Source organism: Festucalex cinctus, chromosome 13 (genome assembly GCF_051991245.1).
Source record: "Festucalex cinctus isolate MCC-2025b chromosome 13, RoL_Fcin_1.0, whole genome shotgun sequence".
Lineage (NCBI taxonomy): Eukaryota > Metazoa > Chordata > Actinopteri > Syngnathiformes > Syngnathidae > Festucalex > Festucalex cinctus.
The window spans coordinates 13,245,774-13,267,037 of NC_135423.1; the positions used below are offsets into that span (position 1 = coordinate 13,245,774).

The 21,264-nt window shown below is 38.4% G+C and overlaps 2 protein-coding genes across 4 annotated transcripts; both read left to right on the forward strand.

Annotated features, from left to right (window-relative positions):
• The first annotated feature begins 510 nt into the window (after window positions 1-510).
• LOC144032891 (sodium- and chloride-dependent GABA transporter 2-like) lies at window positions 511-10,557 on the forward strand. 2 transcript variants are annotated; one of them, XM_077540425.1, is made up of 15 exons: window positions 511-717; window positions 1,463-1,610; window positions 1,679-1,813; window positions 2,171-2,311; window positions 2,396-2,468; window positions 2,553-2,685; window positions 2,760-2,894; window positions 2,970-3,073; window positions 3,146-3,270; window positions 3,933-4,045; window positions 4,323-4,460; window positions 4,914-5,016; window positions 5,249-5,349; window positions 5,635-5,805; window positions 10,128-10,557. In XM_077540425.1, exons 2-15 carry the CDS (start codon window positions 1,466-1,468, stop codon window positions 10,191-10,193), a joined length of 1,683 nt encoding a protein of 560 aa, XP_077396551.1. In that variant the 5' UTR covers window positions 511-717; window positions 1,463-1,465; the 3' UTR covers window positions 10,194-10,557. The 2 variants fall into 2 exon arrangements, with proteins under 2 accessions (XP_077396551.1, XP_077396550.1); XM_077540424.1 differs by lacking the exon at window positions 10,128-10,557 and adding an exon at window positions 5,892-6,721.
• Window positions 10,558-12,781: 2,224 nt separating this feature from the next.
• LOC144032892 (sodium- and chloride-dependent GABA transporter 2-like) lies at window positions 12,782-20,158 on the forward strand. 2 transcript variants are annotated; one of them, XM_077540426.1, is made up of 14 exons: window positions 12,782-12,925; window positions 13,767-13,901; window positions 14,145-14,285; window positions 16,178-16,253; window positions 16,342-16,474; window positions 16,556-16,690; window positions 16,762-16,865; window positions 17,016-17,140; window positions 17,449-17,561; window positions 17,781-17,918; window positions 18,985-19,087; window positions 19,338-19,438; window positions 19,728-19,898; window positions 19,981-20,158. In XM_077540426.1, the coding sequence occupies exons 1-14, from the start codon at window positions 12,838-12,840 to the stop codon at window positions 20,077-20,079; spliced, it is 1,662 nt and encodes a 553-aa protein (XP_077396552.1). In that variant the 5' UTR covers window positions 12,782-12,837; the 3' UTR covers window positions 20,080-20,158. The 2 variants fall into 2 exon arrangements, with proteins under 2 accessions (XP_077396552.1, XP_077396553.1); XM_077540427.1 differs by lacking the exon at window positions 17,781-17,918.
• Window positions 20,159-21,264: the final 1,106 nt, after the last annotated feature.

Genomic DNA, 21,264 nt, shown 5'->3' on the forward strand with positions numbered 1-21,264 from the left:
TGCATTCAGCAGATTTAACAGGCATCAATTCAATAACATTTAACATTATTGTTACATATTCCAGATGCATTCAAATGCTTGCATTCAGTTTTAACATTCACATGCAATTTCTCTAGAAACTGCACATTGTCTAGTTACTATAGAGTTTCTTTTGAAGAACCTATGAGACGTTAAACTTGAGCCTATGCATGCAGTTATTTGAAGGGTAATAATACATATTATTAGTCTAATTATTAGTCTTGCATTAAATTCTTCCTACCTTTGGTAATAAATTATTTTGACTTGGTGATACCCTGAGTAACAAAGGTAGGCAGTCAATGCTATATAAAGACCTACCTAAAGTGTACATAAAATGTTTGTCCCATTTTTGGTGTAATTCCTCTCACAGATGTGTTTTAAAATCTGTAAACACATAGCAATAACATTGCTTGAATATTGTCATTATATGAGCGTTTTGTGTAAACTTAGGTGTTGACGGCCAATCCCGTGACTTTGTGACCAGGTGTGAACTCATGCCTAATCAATCAACTCAAGTTTACCTTGATCTCACCACAAACTTTGAGAGTGTGTTCGTATAATTCTAATTTCACCACAGCTGCCGTTAACACATTCACCTAGTTTGCCAAGCAGAGAGCAGGTCAGGTTGAGCAGAATTGTGTGTACCTGTCACCATTTCACAACTGCAGCAAAGTTTGCAACTCTGGTCGGTGAAGTGAGGTATGTAGCATTTGAAACAATAATGGCATGTGCTATTTTTTTTGGTGGATTGAGGATAAGCTGTTCAGATAATGGATGGAACTGGATGTATTATGGGCAATATTGCAGTTTTGTGATTCACTGTGTAATAAAAGTGGGTTTGAAAGAAATGTAGGAGAGGTGTTTAAGTAAAACGTGTACATTTTTAATAAATGCAAATGTTACTATTTAGCTGTGTTTTAAGTTTGCAGGGCTTGATATAGCCATCCAACAATTTTCAGAACCGCTTATTCCTCACAAGGGTCACGGGGGTTCTGGAGCCTATCCCTGCTTTATTCAGGGCACGCCCTGATCCAGTTCCCAGCTTCTTGCTTACAACCATTAAAAATATGAAGTACAGGCAGAACATTTGCCTGTTTTACAATACTTTGTGCTTTATTATTTTACAACAGAGCAAAATTGTCAAAAATTGGCCGATTTTTCCACCTTGTTTGAACATGAATTTCTTTGTTTCATGTACTGTGTTAACGTATACAAAATAAATAATTTATTTTATTTTTTTATTTTTTTTACGTTAAAAGAGCTAATATCGGCTGATTAAATGCAGTAAGTCAGGCCTTAATAATACCATTATTAAAGTTAATTTGAACAGATTGTTATTTCAGAAGTGTATATCAATCTGGTAGCCCTTAGCTGCCAAGAAGTAGCTTTCAGTTTAATCAATTTGGCAACTCTTGCTTGAAAGAGATCTGAAACAATCTTTTAGGCAATGCGGGGGGGAAATCATCAAGATGCACATGAGGAGAGAGGACACTGGAGCAACAAGATTGATTATCTTCTAGCTGTTGCCGGGAACATTGTGGGCCTGGGCAATGTATGGCGGTTTCCGTACTTGTGCTACAAAAACGGCGGTGGTAAGCAAATGTGGCCATCAGCACGACACTTCTTGCAAATATTGTACATAATTGTGTGTAACATTCAGGTGCATTCCTGGTGCCATATCTGGCATTTGTGGTGACGTGCGGTGTACCGCTCTTCCTCTTGGAGACCACTTTGGGGCAGCACACACAAGAGGGTATAATCACCTGCTGGAGGAAACTGTGCCCACTGGCTGAAGGTGTGCAATAATCTGTCATGTCCAGTGCTTACATAAAATGAAATAGAAATAGTAATAAACTAGCCAAGTTTGAAGTTAATCGGATGAAACGTCAAGGAGAAGTGGGGAAAGTATGACCCCTGTAAATGTGCAAAAATTGGCCAAAATAGTAAAAAAAAAAAAAAAAGAAGTTAATTTTAACATATGGTTGCAATGGACTTTTTTTTTTGTACATCTGGGAGTGCTACATGTGCCTGCTAGTACTGTAACCTGAGGTCAAACGTGCCGGGATTGGTTTTTGCCTTTCCACTTGGGGGCGCCACAATAGTGTATCATGAAAATCATTGAATACTGAACCTCAAATGTGTGGTGTGTCAGGTATCGGCTATGGGGGGCAGCTGATCCAGCTGTACAGCGCCGTGACCTACAATATTATTCTGGCCTGGGCTTTCTTCTACCTGGTGTTCTCTTTCAACTCTCCACTGCCCTGGAGCTCCTGTGACAACGACTGGAACACGGGTGAGGTCTTGCACATACTCCCCAAGCCTTTGTACACTACAGACAGAATATACTTCAGAGAATGAATACTTGTCATTCTTTTAGCTGATTGTGTCAATGTTACAAGGCACCACACCAACCACACCAACGGAACCTCAGGAACAATGGAATTCTGGGAGTAAGGAAGACAATACATTAAATATCACATTAAAACATTCTACGTGACACTAAATATGTTGTTGTCATTTTTGAACCTGTTCAGACGCCGAGTGTTGAAAATCTCAGGGGGCATTGAGGAGATTGGCAGCATCAGGTGGGAGGTGCTTCTGTGCCTCCTGGCTGTGTGGGTCATTTGTTACTTCTGTATCTGGAAAGGCATCAAATCAACTGGAAAGGTGAAGTCCATCAAACTGCTCGAAATAAATACTCATTAAATGCTGTGAAATCTTGTGACCCTCCTCTCACCCAGGCGGTTTATTTCACTGCCACTTTCCCATACTTGATGCTCCTCATCCTTTTGATCCGAGGAATCACTCTGCCGGGAGCCAGACAAGGAGTGGAGTTCTACATTTTTCCTGAGCCGTCACGACTCATGGACCCTCAAGTATGAATGTGTTACATTACATGCACTCTGATGGAGGAAAAACACATCTATGGCAGTGGCTGTCTTTTTGAACAGGTGTGGATGGATGCCGGCTCGCAAATCTTCTTCTCTTACAGCCTTGGTGCAGGCTCGCTAACTGTACTGGGAAGTTTCAACACCCGCAAAAACAATTGCTACAAGTTAGTGTCACCAGTAAGCTATAGATATATATTTATATATATATATGAGATAAATATATTTGTGTGTTGCAGGGATTGCTTGTGGCTGTGTTTGCTGAACAGTTGTACCAGTGTGGTATCTGGCTTTGCTGTGTTCTCAGTGCTGGGATTCATGGCTCATGAGCAAGGCGTTCCTATCGCAGAGGTGGCCGAGTCAGGTAAACTTGATATATATATATATATATATATATATATATATATATATATATATATATATATATTAGGGGTGTGAATTGCCTCGTACCTGACGATTCGATTCGTATCACGATTCACAGGTCACGATTCGATTCGATACCGATTAATCCCGATACGAATTTATAAGTCGATTGTTGCGATTTTTTTTCATTCAAATTTAGAAAATACTAATCAGTAAGCTTGTAGAGTGTAAGATTTATATGAAAATTTATTATTTATTTATCTGAAATTTCAGTCTTATAGAGGTTGTAATCTGTTTCATGTTTGAACAGCATTAAAATAAAATATTAAGGCTTAATGTTCCGTTCATATAACATTCTTCCATGCTCAAGGTGTGAATCCTAACCCAAAGTCAGGCGTTTTGTTGAATATTTTCCATTAAAAATAGAAGTTTAAAAATCGATTCACACACACACACACACACACACACACACAAAAAAAAAAACGGCAATGATGATAAGACGTTGAATCGGTAAGACTACCGAATGAACAATTGAACAATTCTGAGCTCTCTCTCTCTCTCTCTCTCTCTCTCTCTCTCTCTCTCTCTCTCTCTCTCTCTCTATATATATATATATATATATATATATATATATATATATATATTTATTTATTTATTTTCCAGGTCCAGGCTTGGCGTTCATCGCGTACCCTCAGGCCGTCGCCATGATGCCGCTGCCTCAATTGTGGTCAGTCTGCTTCTTTGTCATGATCATCCTCCTGGGCTTGGACACACAGGTTCGAACACTGATTCCTAATCACTGTTGGAAATGATCCAATAATTGGTCCAAAATTGTATCAAATTTAGTATACCGGTAGTTGTTTGTTTGTGGCTCTGTTGAGTCTGATGTTGTACAATTTTCTGCCACCTGTCTTGACGAGGAATCCCTGTGATAAGAGTTATTGTAACTCAATGAGACGTTCCATTGTGAAATGAATTCAAATAACCTTTCCAATGATTTTGATTTTGTGAGGGTTGATGGAAGTGACCTTATGGCTTGACTCCTTTCTGCAGTTTGTCTGCATGGAGGTGGTGATGACGTCCTTCTCAGACATATTTCCCACGGTGATGCGTCGGGCAGGCAGGCATGAAAGTTTCCTCCTGCTCTTCTGCCTCACATGTTTCTCCTTGCAGCTCATCATGGCCACTGAGGTGGGAATACATACTCACACTATAATTCAGTGCCGTCAAAAAATAGCTTACTTCAGTTAAAGTCCATAACATAAACATGTTGATAGCTTATCATCATGTGACCAGTTACCTTCCATATAAAGTAGCTCACAAAAGTGAATTCACCTCTCCCGTTTTTGTTAATAATTGTTTTATCTCATATCATTGGATGACACTAGCAAAATGGAACTTTGCTACTATGTGAAGCAATTAGTCTACAACTTATAGAGCAGTCCCCTTAAAATAAACACACATGTATTCTTGTTTCACTTGACTTTACTTTGTGATTGCTTTATATTCCATGCACAGCACTTTTTATGCAGCAACAGTTGTTTTAAAGTGCTTTATAAATAAATTTGAGTTGAGTATTACGTAATACAGGTGTCCCTAATATTGTGGCCAGTGAGTACAAATATTTCTCTTTGATGTCCTCAGGGAGGGATGTACGTCTTTCAGATTTTCGACTATTACGCTTGCAGTGGAACCTGTGTCCTCTTTCTCTGTGTGTTTAAAAGCTTGGCAATGGGCTGGATATTTGGTAGGTTGAAGGGTCATGTATTTCATTTTTTTTTCACATTATGGTCACTTATGACTTATTGGCAGAAGGAATTGCAGATCTGGTAAGCTTTCATCAAGGCCTTTAATTTGATATGTGAGTCGATGTGGTTTGTTGATAGCAGATTTTTGATTTTGTTACAGCAATGAACAATGAATGACAAGTCTGACAGTAGTTTGAATATGGGCTTAAAATTGTGTGCTTTTCCCTAAAGGTGCAGAGCGACTGTGCGGCATCATAGCGGACATGACAGGCGAGCGTCCTAACCCGTTCTTCAAAATCTGCTGGCGCTACCTGACCCCTTTGGTTTCACTAGTGAGTGGGACTTCTCATTCTTTAGGTTTGACCTGTAATGTGCTTTTCAGCCATTCCATTACTTGCACCATTTAACGGTTGGGCGAACTTGTTCTGAAGGTCACATTTGAGTTTTAAAACAAATGAATGGGCATCATGCATTGATGAGGGGCTAAAAAATTTAAAAGTATATGTAAAATATATCAACAAGATTATTTTAATTAATGTAATTATTTAATTTAACAGTACTCAAAGTACTATGTAGTAGATTTTTGAAACTTGAAAAATGTTCTTGTTGTTGTCTAGGGCTCTTTTATATATTCTCTAGTTGACTACAAGCCACTGACATTCAACCGCTGGTACGTGTATCCCACCTGGGCCTACGTGATGGGCTGGATGATGGCCCTGTCCTCCATCTTGTTGGTGCCGGGTTGGGCGCTGTATAAACTGAGCACCGCCAAGGGAAGCTTCAGTCAGGTGATTTCTGTGACCAAAAAAAAAAAAAATGCAACAGGATTTTGGCATATCTCAAATCAACAGTGTCATTTGTATCCATTTGTTAGCGTCTCCATGGCCTGTGCTGGCCCAAGCCACCTGACTGCTCGCTGGCCCTAAATAGAGAGACCACGCAGCAAGACATCACTGAGGAGGATCTTGAATGATTATGACACAGCCAAAAAATAAAAATAATAAAAAAAATAATAATACACAGATGAACTGATCCCAAACTCCCCAAAAGAAGCAGCTATTTATATCTTTCTGTTTTTATTAGGCCACCGGGCTAAAATGCTGTGGATGTGTTTTCTTGTGCCAAAACATCATGCTAAAAACATAGCTGCCCAACTATTATTATTATTATTATTATTATTATTATTATGTAAAAATCTAATTTTTGCAGGAAATTACTCTGAAATGAATCTGTGTTGGACGCATAATTCTTTGTCGATCAATTTTTGTGATCAGCTTAACTGAGTTACCAAGAGAGGACACCAGAGCAGTCATGTGGAGTTTCTTCTGGCTGTTGCCGGGAGAATTGTGGGCCTGGTATGTTTATCTAGAGCAGGGGTGGCGAGATCCGGTCCTCGAGGGCCGCAGTCCTGCTGGTTTTAGATATTTCCCTTCTTCAACACAGCTGATTCATGATCAGCTCATCAGCAAGCTCTGCAGAAACCTGATAACGAGCCTGTTAATTGGAATCAGCTGCACTTCGAGTAGGGAAATCTGCAAAACCTGCAGGACACCGGCCCTCGAGGACCGCAGTTTGCCACCCCTGATCTAGAGTGTTGATTAATTATATTAAAAAGTCATCTTTGGCTAAATAAAGAAAACTTGTATTTAGCAAATGGCCATTATGCTAAGTGGTATACATGCTTACCAACTGTCTATCATATCAGGAAATGTATTAAATGATTAAATGCATGTGTCTCCATTCAGCTTTGGCGATACTATTATATGACAATTTTTTAATATAAATACACCATGAGCCATGGTTTTCAACAAGTCAGGTCCTGGTTGGAACACTTTTTTTTTTCTCCAATTACAATTACAGAAATAGTCATTGTCCCATAATTTAGCATACCATCTATCCATCCATTTTCTGAACTGCTTGTTCCTCACAAGGGTCGCGAGGGGTGCTGGAGCCTATCTCAGCTGGCTATGGGCAGCAGGTGGGGCCTGAACTGGTTGGGCATACAGAGACGAACGCCGCCTAATAGCTTACTCGGATGGCACGTCACTGCCAGTAGGCTACATGTAGTCTACTGGTACAAAACTGTCAAGCGTGATGAAATTAAAACAGAAATATCAATATTTACATATAACTTCAATATCCATCTTGTGCTTTCTTTAAAACCCACACTTTATGACAGTCAATAATAAAATGCCAATCTTGCACATAAGATATTAAAGTAAACAAAAGCACATGCCATTCATGTTTTACCGGTAAATGTCACGTACCTCACTTTGTCTCCCGAGTGTGCAACCTTTCCTCATGCTGTAGTGGTTTAGTTTAGTTCATTTTTCCCCCTTTCGGACACATTACAGCTTACATCGATCACATCACAACATTTGAAACATTGACATCCGAAAGAAGGGCTGACGGGTAGAAGCCGATGGCTAGTGAAATGCCAACGGGTGCACAAACCAATCTGAATTTTGCTTCTCTGCTCAATTTGACCACAGGTCAATGTAGTAAACAGGTGTGTGGCAATTACACATTCTAGGGTATGTGGTCTAACAACCTTAAACAAACAAGAGTTACTCATATGATTTCAGGCCTGGCTTAAACAAAGAAGTCATTTTTTCAGGATGGTGTTGAGCCAAAGGGAGGACTTGTTTGGTCTTCTGATCATTTTTTTTGTGTGTAATGAACTTTTTTTTGAATTCTTTAACACAGAAAATAAACAGAAATCAAAACGTTAGAATTACACTCCATATGTGCAAAACATCTGTCTTCGTAATGCAGATCTGAATCACATACCAAACGAAGCACATATACATACTTATACTCAATAAGTTGTTGCCATAAAACTAAAAGAAAAACAAAACAAAAAAAACAAACAAATAGGGAGTAATGTCTTTTTCAGACTCATTCAATCATTGTCAAAATTAAAGTCCAGCCTAAGGGGTTTTACAAAATGAATCCACTTTCCCAGCAGGAAATAAATTGTCCACTTCTATGATTGACGTATGCCGTTATTTTCTCCATTTTGTAAATGTCCATAGTGATGTCAATCCACTCATTTAGCGTTGGGGTTTCTTGTGTCAACCACTTCCTAGTTAGAGCCTTTTTACTAGCAACCAACAAAATGCTAACCAATTGTTTGTCTTTTTTTCAACCAGTCCTGAGGGATATGTCCAAACCACAAAAATTTAATCTCAGAGAATATTAGACGTTTAAATATATTCTGTAATGCCTTGTGAATTTCCTCCCAATAGACTTTAATAAAAGAGCAGTTCCAGAACACGTGGTAGTGGTTTGCATTGCGACTGCCACAATTTCTCCAACAAGTCGGGGGATTATTATCATAGTGGGATTTTTGCTCAGGTGTGATAAAATATCTTATCAATCATTTCCAACCAAACTCTTTCCAGCTTAACGAGCTGGTGCATTTCCCTTGATACCTCCATATCATTGTCCATTCCTCCTCCGTAATGTTAAGCTCCCCCTCTGTTTCCCACTTATTTTTAATATAAGATGTAGAATATGGTTTTAGATTAGAAAGAGCCTTATATATGCCTGAAATAATTTTACCTTCAATTTTTGAATCATAAGCTTTTCTAAACATGCCTATCAAATCCACTTGTACACCTCTCGCCTCCTTCAGTTTTGTTTCAACATAATGTCTCATCTGTAGGTACCGGTAGAAATCTTGTTTTTCAAGACCATAGTTTTGCCGGAGTGCCTCAAAACCAAGCAGCTGACCACCATTCATTATCTAACATAGAGCAGTTATCCCTCTTGTTGTCCAATTTTTAAATCCAATGTCAGATTTGTTGGGCATAAAATCTGAATCATATGCACACCATTTCAGAGTCACAATTTCTTTACCTAGATCATATCGTTTTAAAGTCATCTTCCAAACTTTGAGGGTTAATTTAACCCATGGATTGTCTATAGTATCTATATAATTTTGAATTTGTCTGTCAGCAAGGATGGCTTGTATGGGGATCGGAACCACACCCTCTTCCATTCTCTTCCACTGTGCATCATATGTAGGGTCACACCAGTACACCATTGCTTTCATTTGAGATGCACAATAATATTCCCTGAGTGATGGTAGTCCCCATCCCCCCTTCTCCTTAGACAGCTGCAAGGTTTTGAGACAAACTCGAGGTCTCTTATTCTGCCATATGTACTTCAGTAACATTTTGTCCCATTCATTGAACTGATTTTGACTCAATTCTGTTGGCAGGGTCTGGAACAAGTATAGGAATCTCGGAAGTATGTTCATCTTGATTGATTCAATTCTTGAACAAAAAGTAAAGAAGGGGATTAAGTTCCACCTTCCTACATCTTCCTTGAGCCTATTTTGAAGAGGTAGATAATTGACCACGGACAGTCTATTCAGTTCTTTTGGCAAAATAATTCCCATGTATTTCAGATATTTTGTTTGCCATGCAAGAGGATAGTTATCCTTAATATGTGTGTGGGGGGGGGGGGGGGTCATAATTATATGTAAGCAGTTGAGTTTTCTGCACATTAATTTTATATCCAGACAGTAAGCCAAATTGCTCAAATGATTGCATAATCTTGGGTAGTGATTGAGTTGGATATCCCAAATAAACCAAAATATCATCAGCATAACACGCCAATTTATGTTCTATCCCATTGATGACAATCCCTTGAATGTCTCTGTTCTGTCTAATGTGTTGGGCTAATGGCTCTAGGTAAAGTGCAAAAAGTAATGGTGACCATGCACACCCCTGCCTTGAGCCCCTCTCTAAAATAAAACTGTGAGAAAGATAACCATTGACTTTGACCCTCGCTGTTGGGTTGGTATACAGCGCCTGTATAATTTTTATCGTATCATTATGAAAACCAAATTTATGAAGAACCTTGTAAAGAAAGCCCCAATTCACTGAATCAAATGCCTTTTCAGCATCCACACTAATTACCATTGCTTCAGTATTATTTTTTTGTATATAATCCACAACATGTAGCGTCCTACGTATATTGTCCAGTGTTTGTCGACGATGTATAAAACCTGTCTGGTCGTTATGTATTAGCATAGGTAGAAACTTCTCTAATTGTCTCACCATTATTGAAGTAAATAATCTGTCTTCTGATCATTTTTAAGGAGTGCGACGCCCAAGATGAAAACCTCTCCAGTTACCCCAAGTTAGCTGCAGGCTCACTGATTTAACTTGCAGACTCGAGTTTTTACCTCCAACATATGAGAGACATTTCTGGAAGTCGTGTGGAAAATCACAACAAAATCTGGATATCAACAGAAACAGTGAAAAGATGAAAAGAAATGAAAGTTCAAGATTAAACTAAACCAAGACAAAAAAGAGGAGCAACAATTCACATAGTTTACCAAATAGGAAACAATGTTCATTTTGTCCTTTGTCCGTTATTTTATTTTCATCTTGTTACTGTAATGTTTATCTACTCTATCCAAAACTGTCAATAAACAGATTGTTGAGGTGGAAAACAAGAAGTACAAGACGCTATCATACATTTCAGAAGATGAGTGTGCAAACATGCTGAAGGGGGATAAGATGAGAGTCAGGTTTTGAATAGCACACATGGGTTGTGAACTTGTGACTACTTGATTGAATAAATAACCTCAAGCAAAGGCTGTTTTTTTTTTTTGTAACTGCTTGAGTCTTAGCAATACCGTATTGGAGGCCCTGTGTTTGATTCCAGTTTGATTGGACCACATTTTAGTGCAACTCATTGTCCAATTATTTAATGCTGCTCTGTGTAACAAATTCCCCCCAAATATTTTACAATAGCCTTTTTTATTTTGACCATTTATGACAGAAATATTTTTTTTTAATTTAGTTGATTAACACCTTAGCTGTTAACAATGGGAACTCCTGCAAGCCTTTCGTCAATAATTTTCACACTATATTTGGGTTTGAATTTCCCGCCCTCTTTCTGCAGGCATGATGTCAAGTGTGCATTGTGTAGCTACATGAAGAAGGGAGTGTGCAGAATCATTTTTGGCCATACGTAGCAGTAACAATTCGGAATTCAATTCTCTGCATTCAGCAGATTTAACAGCCATTAATTCAATAACATTTAACATTATTGTTATACATTCCACATGCATTCAAATGCTTGCATTGAGTTTTAGCATTCACGCACAATTTCTCCAGAAAATGCAGAGTCTAGTTAGTAGACAGTTTCTTTCGAAGAACCTGTGATACGATAAACTTGAGCATGCATGCAGTTATTTAAAGGGTAATAATAAATGTTATGTCTAATTATTAGTCTTGCATTAAATTCTTCCTACCTTTGGTAATAAATTATTTTGACTTGGTGATACCCTGAGTAACAAAAGTAGGCAGTCAATGTTATATAAAGGCCTACCTAAAGTGTACATAAAGTGTACAAAAAAATGTTTGTCCCATTTTTGGTGTAATTCCTGGTGTGTAATTCCTCTCACAAATGTGATTTAAAATCTGTAAACACATAGCAATAGCACCCATATTGCTTGAATCTCGTGATTATATAAGCATGTTGTGTAAACTTAGGCAGTGACGGCCAATCCCGTGACATTGTGGCCTGGTGTGAACTCATGCCTAATCAATCAACTCTAGTTTAATTAAGTTTACTTTGATCTCACCACAAACTTTGAGTGTGTTTGTATAATTCTAATTTCACCACAGCTGAAGTTAACACATTCACCTGGTTTGCCAAGCAGAGAGCAGGTCCGGTTGAGCAGAGTTTTGTGAACCTGTCACCATTTCACAACTGCAGAAACGTTTGCAACTTTGGTCGGTGAAGTGAGGTATGTAGCATTTGAAACAATAATGGCATGTGCTATTTTTTTTGGTGGATTGAGGATAAGCTGTTCAGATAATGGATGGAACCGGATGCATTATGGGCAATATTGCAGTTTTATGATTCACTGTGCAATAAAAGTGGGTTTGAAAGAAATATACGATAGATATTTATTTAATTAAGTAAAATTTGTACATTTTTAATATATGCAAATGTTACTATTTAGTTTGCAGTCCTTGATATAGCCATCCAACAATTTTTCAAACCGCTTATTTACACAAGGGTCGCGGGGGTGCTGGAGCCCATCCCTTCTTTATTCAGGGCACTCCCTGATCCAGTTGCAAGCTTAATGCTTACAACCATTACAAATCTGAAGTACAGGCAGAACATTTGCCTGTTTTACAATACTTTGTCCTTTATTATTTAAGTTTACAACAGACCAAATTGTCAAAAAATTAGCCAATTTTTTCACCTGGTTTGAACATGAATTTCTTTGTTTTATCTTGTAGTGTGTTAAAGTATACAAAATAATTTCTTTTTTGCAGATTTTTTTTTACTTTGAAAGAGCTAATATCGGCTGATTAAATATGGTAAGTCAGGCATTAATAATACCATTATTTTAGGTCATTCTTATTTCAGAAATGTGTATCAATCTAATCTAATCTATATATATATATATATATATATATATATATATATATATATATATATATATATATATATATGTGTATATATATATATATGTGTATATATATATATATATATATATATATATATATATATATATATATATATATATATATATATATATATATATATATATATATATATATATATATATATATATATATATATATATATATATATATATATGTATATGTACTATCTCTTTAAAGACTTGCTCATGCAGTTCTTCATGATGTGACCTTAAGTGTGTCTCGTGTCCGTGCGTGTGTGTGTGTATGAATGAATTCCTTTCAGCCACACACTTTTAGAGAATGCGAGGAGGGAAACGCCAAGATGCACTTGAGGAAAGAGGACACTGGGGCAACAAGATGGAGTATCTTCTGGCTGTTGCCGGAAACGTTGTTGGCCTGGGCAATGTGTGGCGGTTTCCGTACCTGTGCTACAAAAATGGCGGTGGTAAGCAAATGTGGCCGTCGGCACTTCTTCAACACGACATATCACAAGTGTGTGTGTGTGTGGGTGTGTGTGTGTGTGTGTAGCATCCTGGGTTGAAATAAAGGTGATCTCTCCAACTGATGGTTCACAATTTTTTATTGACCTTTCCTTATTGTGAACACACCGTAAGAGCTACAATACAAAACAAAATAAAATTAACAACTTAAACGGCATGTTCCATGCATACATCTTACCCCATTCAAACCCTGTACCACAAATGAATCACCTTATTGTTCATATTTTTGCCTACAATTAACATAGTATATAAAAAATGTAACCTTGCCCGTTGCCTTTTCCTTCTAACAAAAAAAACAAAAAAAAACATATAGAGATACAAATCCTCAGTAAACAAAACAGAATCTTAAGCCTTAGCGTAGTGCGTTAGCACAATCTAGTGGGTGAAAATGATAGTGTTTCACCACGCAGCAAATTATACAAACAAACAACGTGAAATGTAACAATATTAATCCATTAACCATAAACATGACGACACAAACCTCGTTCCCTTCTCAACCAGGTGCTAATAAATAGTCGGTGAATCCTTAACCTTAGTTGTTTTCCTTCTCTCTATCTTGCTGGCGCACACACGTCTTCCTCAACCTTGGAACACTACAAAGGGCGGTATGTCGGTTTGTTACGTTATTTCCTCTCGATTTTTGACACCACTTCCTGTTCACTTCAAAATAAAATCGTCACCTATACCATACTGCAATGGCACAACGGAAAACAAAACAACACTATAGCACAAAAAATGCAACACCAAAAAACAATAACAGGTTCATTTACAGTGTGTAACTTTCAGGTGCGTTCCTGGTGCCATATTTGGCGTTTGTGGTGACGTGCGGCATACCGCTCTTCCTTTTGGAGACCACTTTGGGCCAGCACACACAAGAAGGTGCCATCACCTGCTGGAGGAAGCTGTGCCCGCTGGCTGAAGGTGTGCAACACTTCTCACGCATTAAAAATAATATATAGGCTATAATAAAACCAAAAAAACTCACTGTGGAGGAAACATGTTGATGTGTGAGGGACCTTTCTTATTTCAAATGTAATATTGATGTATGTTTATTTGTTTTCATGTACAGTATGCAGCTGTTCCTTGCTCCAAAACAAATTTCTCCTTATGGAGAAAAGTGAAGAAAATCATTGAACACTGAACTTGAAATGTGTGGTGTGTCAGGTATTGGCTATGGTGGGCAGCTGATCGCGCTGTACACCTGCACGACCTACATGATTATTCTGGCCTGGGCTGTTTTCTACCTGGCATTCTCCTTCAATTCTCAACTGCCCTGGAGCACCTGCGACAACGAATGGAACACAGGTGAGGTCCTACACACAATGACAACGTATGCATCATGACCCTTTTTGAGCAAATAACCCTCACCCCATTTTTCAACCTTTATGAAGGCCAAGTCATATATTACACACAAGGAGGGAAATTTGTGTCTTTATTTGCAATCAAAATAAAGATTTGTAATTTTTAAAAAAAGGCAAACAAAATAAACCAATTTTCAAACAATTAAAAAAATGATGTTTTCCTTTACAAATAAAAAAAAACATTGTTCTCATGAAATTACAAATTTTCAAGTTTTTAAAATTTGGCTGCAAGTTTTTTATTTTTTTTATTTATTTATTTATTTTTGCGACTCCTGATTCTTGGTTGCAAATTTTCTTATATCTTATAAAAGCAACCCTTGATCTGTCATTTATCTGTTGCTTTGATCTAACCATTACAGTTCGTATAATCACTCAGACACTCAAGCATTAATAGCTAGACAGCATAGAGGCGGTGATGACAGCTCTGATAGTCAGACAATGTAATTCAGGTGAGTCATGACTAGGGGTGTCACGATTCGCCAACTCCACGATTCGATTTAAATTTCGATTTTGGGGTCACGATTCGATTTTTTTTTCGATTTTTTTTTTTTTTTTTTTTTCGCTCCCCCACTTTATAACACAGAGGCATATGCTTCTGTAGGCTAAGGCTAGTCTATGATCATTGGTTCTATTCATTGTACAGTAAATCTTATTTCAAAAGATCGGCTACATATAGGTGATGCAATTTCCATATTATTTTTGTGTAAATTTATGTAATATATGATAATTGACATTAGGCAGGAATGATCAAATTCAAAGAATTTATTTACAATATAAAGTTAACCGTCTTGTTCTTACTGAAGTGTAAAATAAAAAATAAAAAAACAAAAACAAAAAGTCACAGTGGGTGCCTGCCATCTATTGACTGTTTTTGGTTACAACAGTGTGCTGTGCGTTCCTCTTAAAATAATGTGCAATGTGCAACAACAACAAAAAATATATTGTATCCAAAGTCATGGAACAAATACAGCCTGAACAATCGTGTGTCCTCTCTTCTATTTCGATGCTCGAAATCGTGACGTAATTTCGATCGATTTCGATAAAAAATCGAAATCGTGACACCCTTAGTCATGACGCTATATTGCTGGTAGTTGAAACGGCATACAAATAAATGACTCAATGGTATAGCTGTTATGATTATTTTTTTACTCATGAAGTTTTTTTTATTTTATTTTTATTTATTTTTTAATCACACAAGCTCACATCATGTAAGCCACACATGGGTCTCCCAGGCGGGGGAGCGAACCTTTACTCATGAAGTAACCTATATGCACTTAGGTCACTGCATTCTATTAGTTCACCACTAGATGGCACTAACTTCTACACACCCTTTTAATTATGCATAAAAGTTTTCGTCACTTAACGTCATAAAACTGCAATCACTCATCACCAAAATATATGTGGCCATTTTACTTATGCCTATACATTAACCTCTAAAAAGAAATATCACGATCATCCCAATTAGAAACAGAAGCTTGGGAAAATACTGTTGGTATAAAATCGCTAATATTGGGACAATGGTTGTAATATTTTAAGAGGATAAAGTGCACACAAGTAAAGATGTCAGCGTAAATGTTGGTGAAAAATGATCTCAGTTTACATGCTTTAGGCGACATTTAGTTTTTGTACATTAGTTGTTTAGACTGTGCCTGGCACAATGACAGTAAGGCAAATGTGGAGGGACATATTACATTGGTGTTGACAACTAAAGATCCATTTGAACCTGTTTCATAAAACAAACCTGTAACCTGTATTCTGAATACGTGTTTTTTTTTCTTCTGTAACATGACAAAGTTAAAAAAAATAAAAATAAAATAAAAAATGCCATTCTTTTAGATGATTGTGTCGACATTACAACAAGGAACCACACCAACCACACTAAAGGAACCTCAGGAGCAATGGAATTCTGGGAGTAAGGGGAAAAAAATACATCAATATACAGTAGCATCTTTAAAACATTCCACGTGACAAAATATGTTGTCAATGTTCAACCTATCCAGACGTCGAGTGTTGAATATCACAGCTGGCATTGAGGAGATTGGCAGCATCAGGTGGGAGGTGCTTCTGTGCCTCCTGGCTGTGTGGGTCATTTGTTACTTCTGTATCTGGAAAGGCATCAAATCAACTGGAAAGGTGAACTTTACTGTACATCAAACTGCATCAAATAAATACTCATTTAATGCCATAACATTTTGTGCCCCTCCTCTCACCCAGGTGGTGTATTTAACTGCCACTTTCCCGTACGTGATGCTCCTCATCCTATTGATCCGAGGAATCACTCTTCCGGGAGCCAGACAAGGAGTGGAGTTTTACATTCTGCCCGAGCCCTCACGACTCGCAGACCCTCAAGTATGAATGTGTTACATGTACTCAGATGGAGGACAAACACATTTATGGTAGTGGGTGTCTTTATTGAACAGGTGTGGATGGATGCCGGCTCGCAGATCTTCTTCTCCTACAGCCTCGGTATAGGCACCCTGACTGTACTGGGCAGCTACAACAGCCGCAGCAACAATTGCTACAAGTTAGTGTCACAATTAAGCAAGAAAACAATAAACACACCTCACACCGGGACTTACCAATGGGATCCAATACGAGTATTCCAACTATAGCACAGCCTCTTAATAGTTTGAACTTAAAACGTTCAAAAGATAAGTGTATATGTGTGTTGCAGGGATTGCTTGTGGCTGTGTTTGCTGAACAGTTGTACCAGTGTGGTAGCTGGCTTTGCTGTCTTCTCGGTGCTGGGATTCATGGCTCATGAGCAAGGCGTTCCTATTTCAGAGGTGGCCGAGTCAGGTAAACTTAAAATTTCCCTCAAGTGACCTCACTAGTCTAAACATGACATTCTGTTTAATCCTACTGTTAGGATTACATATAAGAATGACAACACAAGGATGAGAAGACAAGACTTATTCGTTTTTACTCGCAGCGAGGAGAGCAGAGTTGTCAGTTACAAACTGGCAAAGATGCTCTGCTTCCTCTCTTTTTATTGGGGATTATTTCCTGTCCGGTTACAAAAAATAGCGTTGCACTACTAAGGGGTGGGGAAAGCGCAATAGTGCAACACTGCATTATCTAAAAATAAGATATCTCGGTTTTTCCAGGTCCAGGCTTGGCGTTCATCGCGTACCCTCAGGCGGTCGCCATGATGCCGCTGCCTCAATTGTGGTCGGTCTGCTTCTTTTTCATGATCATCCTCCTGGGCCTGGACACACAGGTTCGACCACTGATTGTTGTGAATAAGTTGTAATAAGCAAGTTGGCAAGAAAAAGGTACTAGAGTTATCCAAAACACCAAATAAACAAAGACATAAATCCAGATACAAACAAATACTGTGAAGACAAGACTTGACATGGGATAAGCAGGCAGCAACAAGATGTGACAGGGACATGACATAGACAATGAACCGACAATTTAAGCAGGCTCTTTTCTATAGTTTGTTTGCATGGAGGTGGTGATGACGTCCTTCTCAGACATATTTCCCACGGTGATGCGTCGGGCAGGCAGGCATGAAAGTTTCCTCCTGCTCTTCTGCCTCACGTGTTTCTTCTCAGAGTTCTTCATGGCCACTGAGGTGGGAATACATACTCACACTGGTTATGAATCTGTGCTGTCAAAAAGTAGCTTACTTCAATTGAAGTTCAAAACATAAACATGGTGATAGCTTATCAATCATGTGATCTGTTACCTTCCATATAGAGTAGCTCACAAAAATAAAGTTAGCTTTTCTTTCCATTTTTTTTAAATAATTGTTGTATCTTATCATTTGACGGCACTAACAAAATGATACTTTGCTACTAATCAAACATTTAGTGTACAGGTTGTATCGATATCCCCTTAAATAATAACACAGCAGTAATTGTCTAAACAACCAGCAGCAAAGGTCGGGAGGCTCCACCCCTAAGCAAGGACGAGCCATCTAGTTGGGCAGATTTGTGGGGAAAAAAATTGCTCATTTGATGATGAAAGCCTGAAATTTGTTGTAAACATAGGGCAAGACCTATAGAAAAGATTCATCTACTATAGAGGGCGTCAAAAGATTTGACCATTGGCCCATATGGCAGCCCCTCACAATGTCATATTTCTTTATATCTAAATGTTTACCTTAGATGCAAATAAAGTTGTGCAAATATATGTTCTTAAGAACACCGAGTCTAATAGAACCACAAAAAGCAGTTTTTGTGATCTATCTTGCATTTTATATATATATATATATATATATATACCACTTGGTCCGTAATATTTTGAGGCATTATTGCAGCCATAGAGCATCATGATTCCATGCAGTGCTGTATAATATACAGGAGCATTTGTGTTATTGGCATACGTGCGTAAAAGCAGAGGTGGGGATCATCGGTCTGTCAGTGAACTGCCATCATTATTTCAGATAAAAAGTTACACCACTTAAAAAGGCCATGCACCTGGTTTGAATATTGGGCTAAAGGAAATATTACAAAATGAAATATTTACAAAAATGAGACGGATGGATGTCGAGTCACTGTTGTGAAACAAGTACTCCTGTGGACACTTTATGAGGAATACTGTACGTGAACAAGTCTGTTGTATCTCTAATTTTATACAGGTGTACCTAATATTGTGGCCAGTGAGTCCAAATATTTCTCTTTTGATGTCGTCCTCAGGGAGGGATGTACGTCTTCCAGCTTTTCGACTACTATGCTTGCAATGGAGCCTGCCTTCTCTTTCTCTGCGTGTTTAAAAGCTTGGCAATGGGCTGGATATTTGGTAGGTTGATGGCGGGTCATGTCTTTCCTTTTTGTTTCATCGTGAGGTCATTTATGACGTCTTTTTGGCAAAAAAAATTGCAGATCTGGTAAGCTTTCATCAAGGACTTTAATTTGATACGTGAGTCAATGTGTTTTGTTGGTAACAGGTTTTTGACTTCATTGCAGTAATGAACAGTGACAACAAGTCTTACCGTAGTTTGAATATGGGCTCAAAATTGTGTGCTTTTCTTGTGTGCTTTTCCCTGAAGGCGCAGAGCGGCTGTGCGTCATCATAGCGGACATGACAGGCGAGCGTCCTAACCCGTTCTTCAAAATCTGCTGGCGCTACCTGACCCCTTTGGTTTCACTGGTGAGTGGGACTTCTCATTCTTCAGGTTTGAGCTGTTATGTGCTTGTCATCCATTTCATGACGTGCACCGTTTAACGGGTGGGCGAACTTAATTGTTCTGAAGGCCACATTTGAATTTTTTTAAACGAATGAATGTGTATGTAAATATATAAAATATATTATTTTATTAACAATGGTTTTATGATTTTATTCTTTAAATTTGTAATAAAAAAACAATAATAAAAAAACAGTAATCAAAGTATTATCAAGCAGGTATTTAAAACTTGAATTTTTTTTTCTTGTTGTCTAGGGCTCTTTTATATATTCTCTAGTTAACTACAAGCCACTGACATTCAACCGCTGGTACGTGTATCCCACCTGGGCCTACGTGATGGGCTGGATGATGGCCCTGTCCTCCATCTTGTTGGTCCCGGGTTGGGCGCTGTATAAACTGAGCACTGCCAAGGGAACACTCAGTCAGGTGATTTCTGTGACCAAAAAAAAAAAGCAACATGATTTTGGCATATTTCAAATCAACAGTGTCATTTGTATCCATTTGTTAGCGTCTTCATGGCCTGTGCTGGCCCAAGCCGCCTGACTGCTCGCTGGCCCTAAATAGAGAGACCACGCAGCAAGACATCACTGAGGAGGATCTTGAATGATTGTGACACAGAAAAAAGAAAAGAAAAAAAAAACCATGAACTGATCCCAAACTCCCCAATAGAAGCAGTTCTTTATATAATTCCGTTTTTATTAGGCAACCGGGCTAAAATGCTGTGTATATGTTTTCTTGTGCCAAAACATCATGCTAACATAACTGCCCAACTATTATTATTATTATTATTATTATTATTATTATTATTATTATTATTATTATTACTTTGTTAAAATCTCATTTTTGCAGGAAATGACTCTGAAATGAATCTGTGTTGGACGCATAAATCTTTGTTGACCAATTTTTGTGATCAGCTTAACTGAGTTACCGAGAGAGGGCACCAGAGCAACAAGGTGGAGTTTCTTCTGGCTGTTGCCAGAAGCATTGTGGACCTGATGTGTTTGTCTGGAGTGTTGATTAATTGTATTAAAAACTCATCTTGGGTGGCATGGTGGAGAGTGGTTAGCACGTCCCAGTTCTGAGGACTCGGCTTCGAGTCCAGGCTCCGGCCTTCCTGGGTGGAGTTTGCATTTTCGCCCCGTGCCTGCATGGGTCTTCTCCGGGTACTCCGGTCTCCTCCCACTTTCCAAAGACATGCGTGGCAGGTTAATTGGGCGCTCCGAATTGTCCCTAGGTGTGCTTGTGAGTGTGGTTGGTTGTTCGTCTCTGTGTGCCCTGTGATTGGCTGGCAACCAGTTCAGGGTGTACCCCGCCTACTGTCCAAAACCAGCTGAGATAGGCTCCAGCACCCCCCATATTATTTTTCCTGATGAAAGAAGAGTATAATCTTTCTTTTGGTATGTTCCATGTTTTTATAGCAATAGAACACCGTATTCTATGGGCCTTGCAAAATCAGTCAAAATCCAGTAAAACAGCCGGGAACGAAGGGGGTTGCTTCGGTGAAAATGTTTGGGACGGAATGAGTTCATATACATGTGAAGTTTGGGATTTTTTTGGGATCTTTTGCGGACAGGTTTTTAAGTATTTCCTCTTCATCTCCTCCACGAAATACGAGCACAAATTTTAATTCCCCGCTCCCGTCATATAGTATTTTGAAAAATTACGATTTTTTCCCCCATTGTCCCAAGTCTTAACATGGTGCAGGCATGTCATGGTGCAGTCAATCGGACGAACGGTCTAGGCGAAGTGGGCAAAAGTATGACACCTGTAAATGTGCAAAAAAATTGCCAAA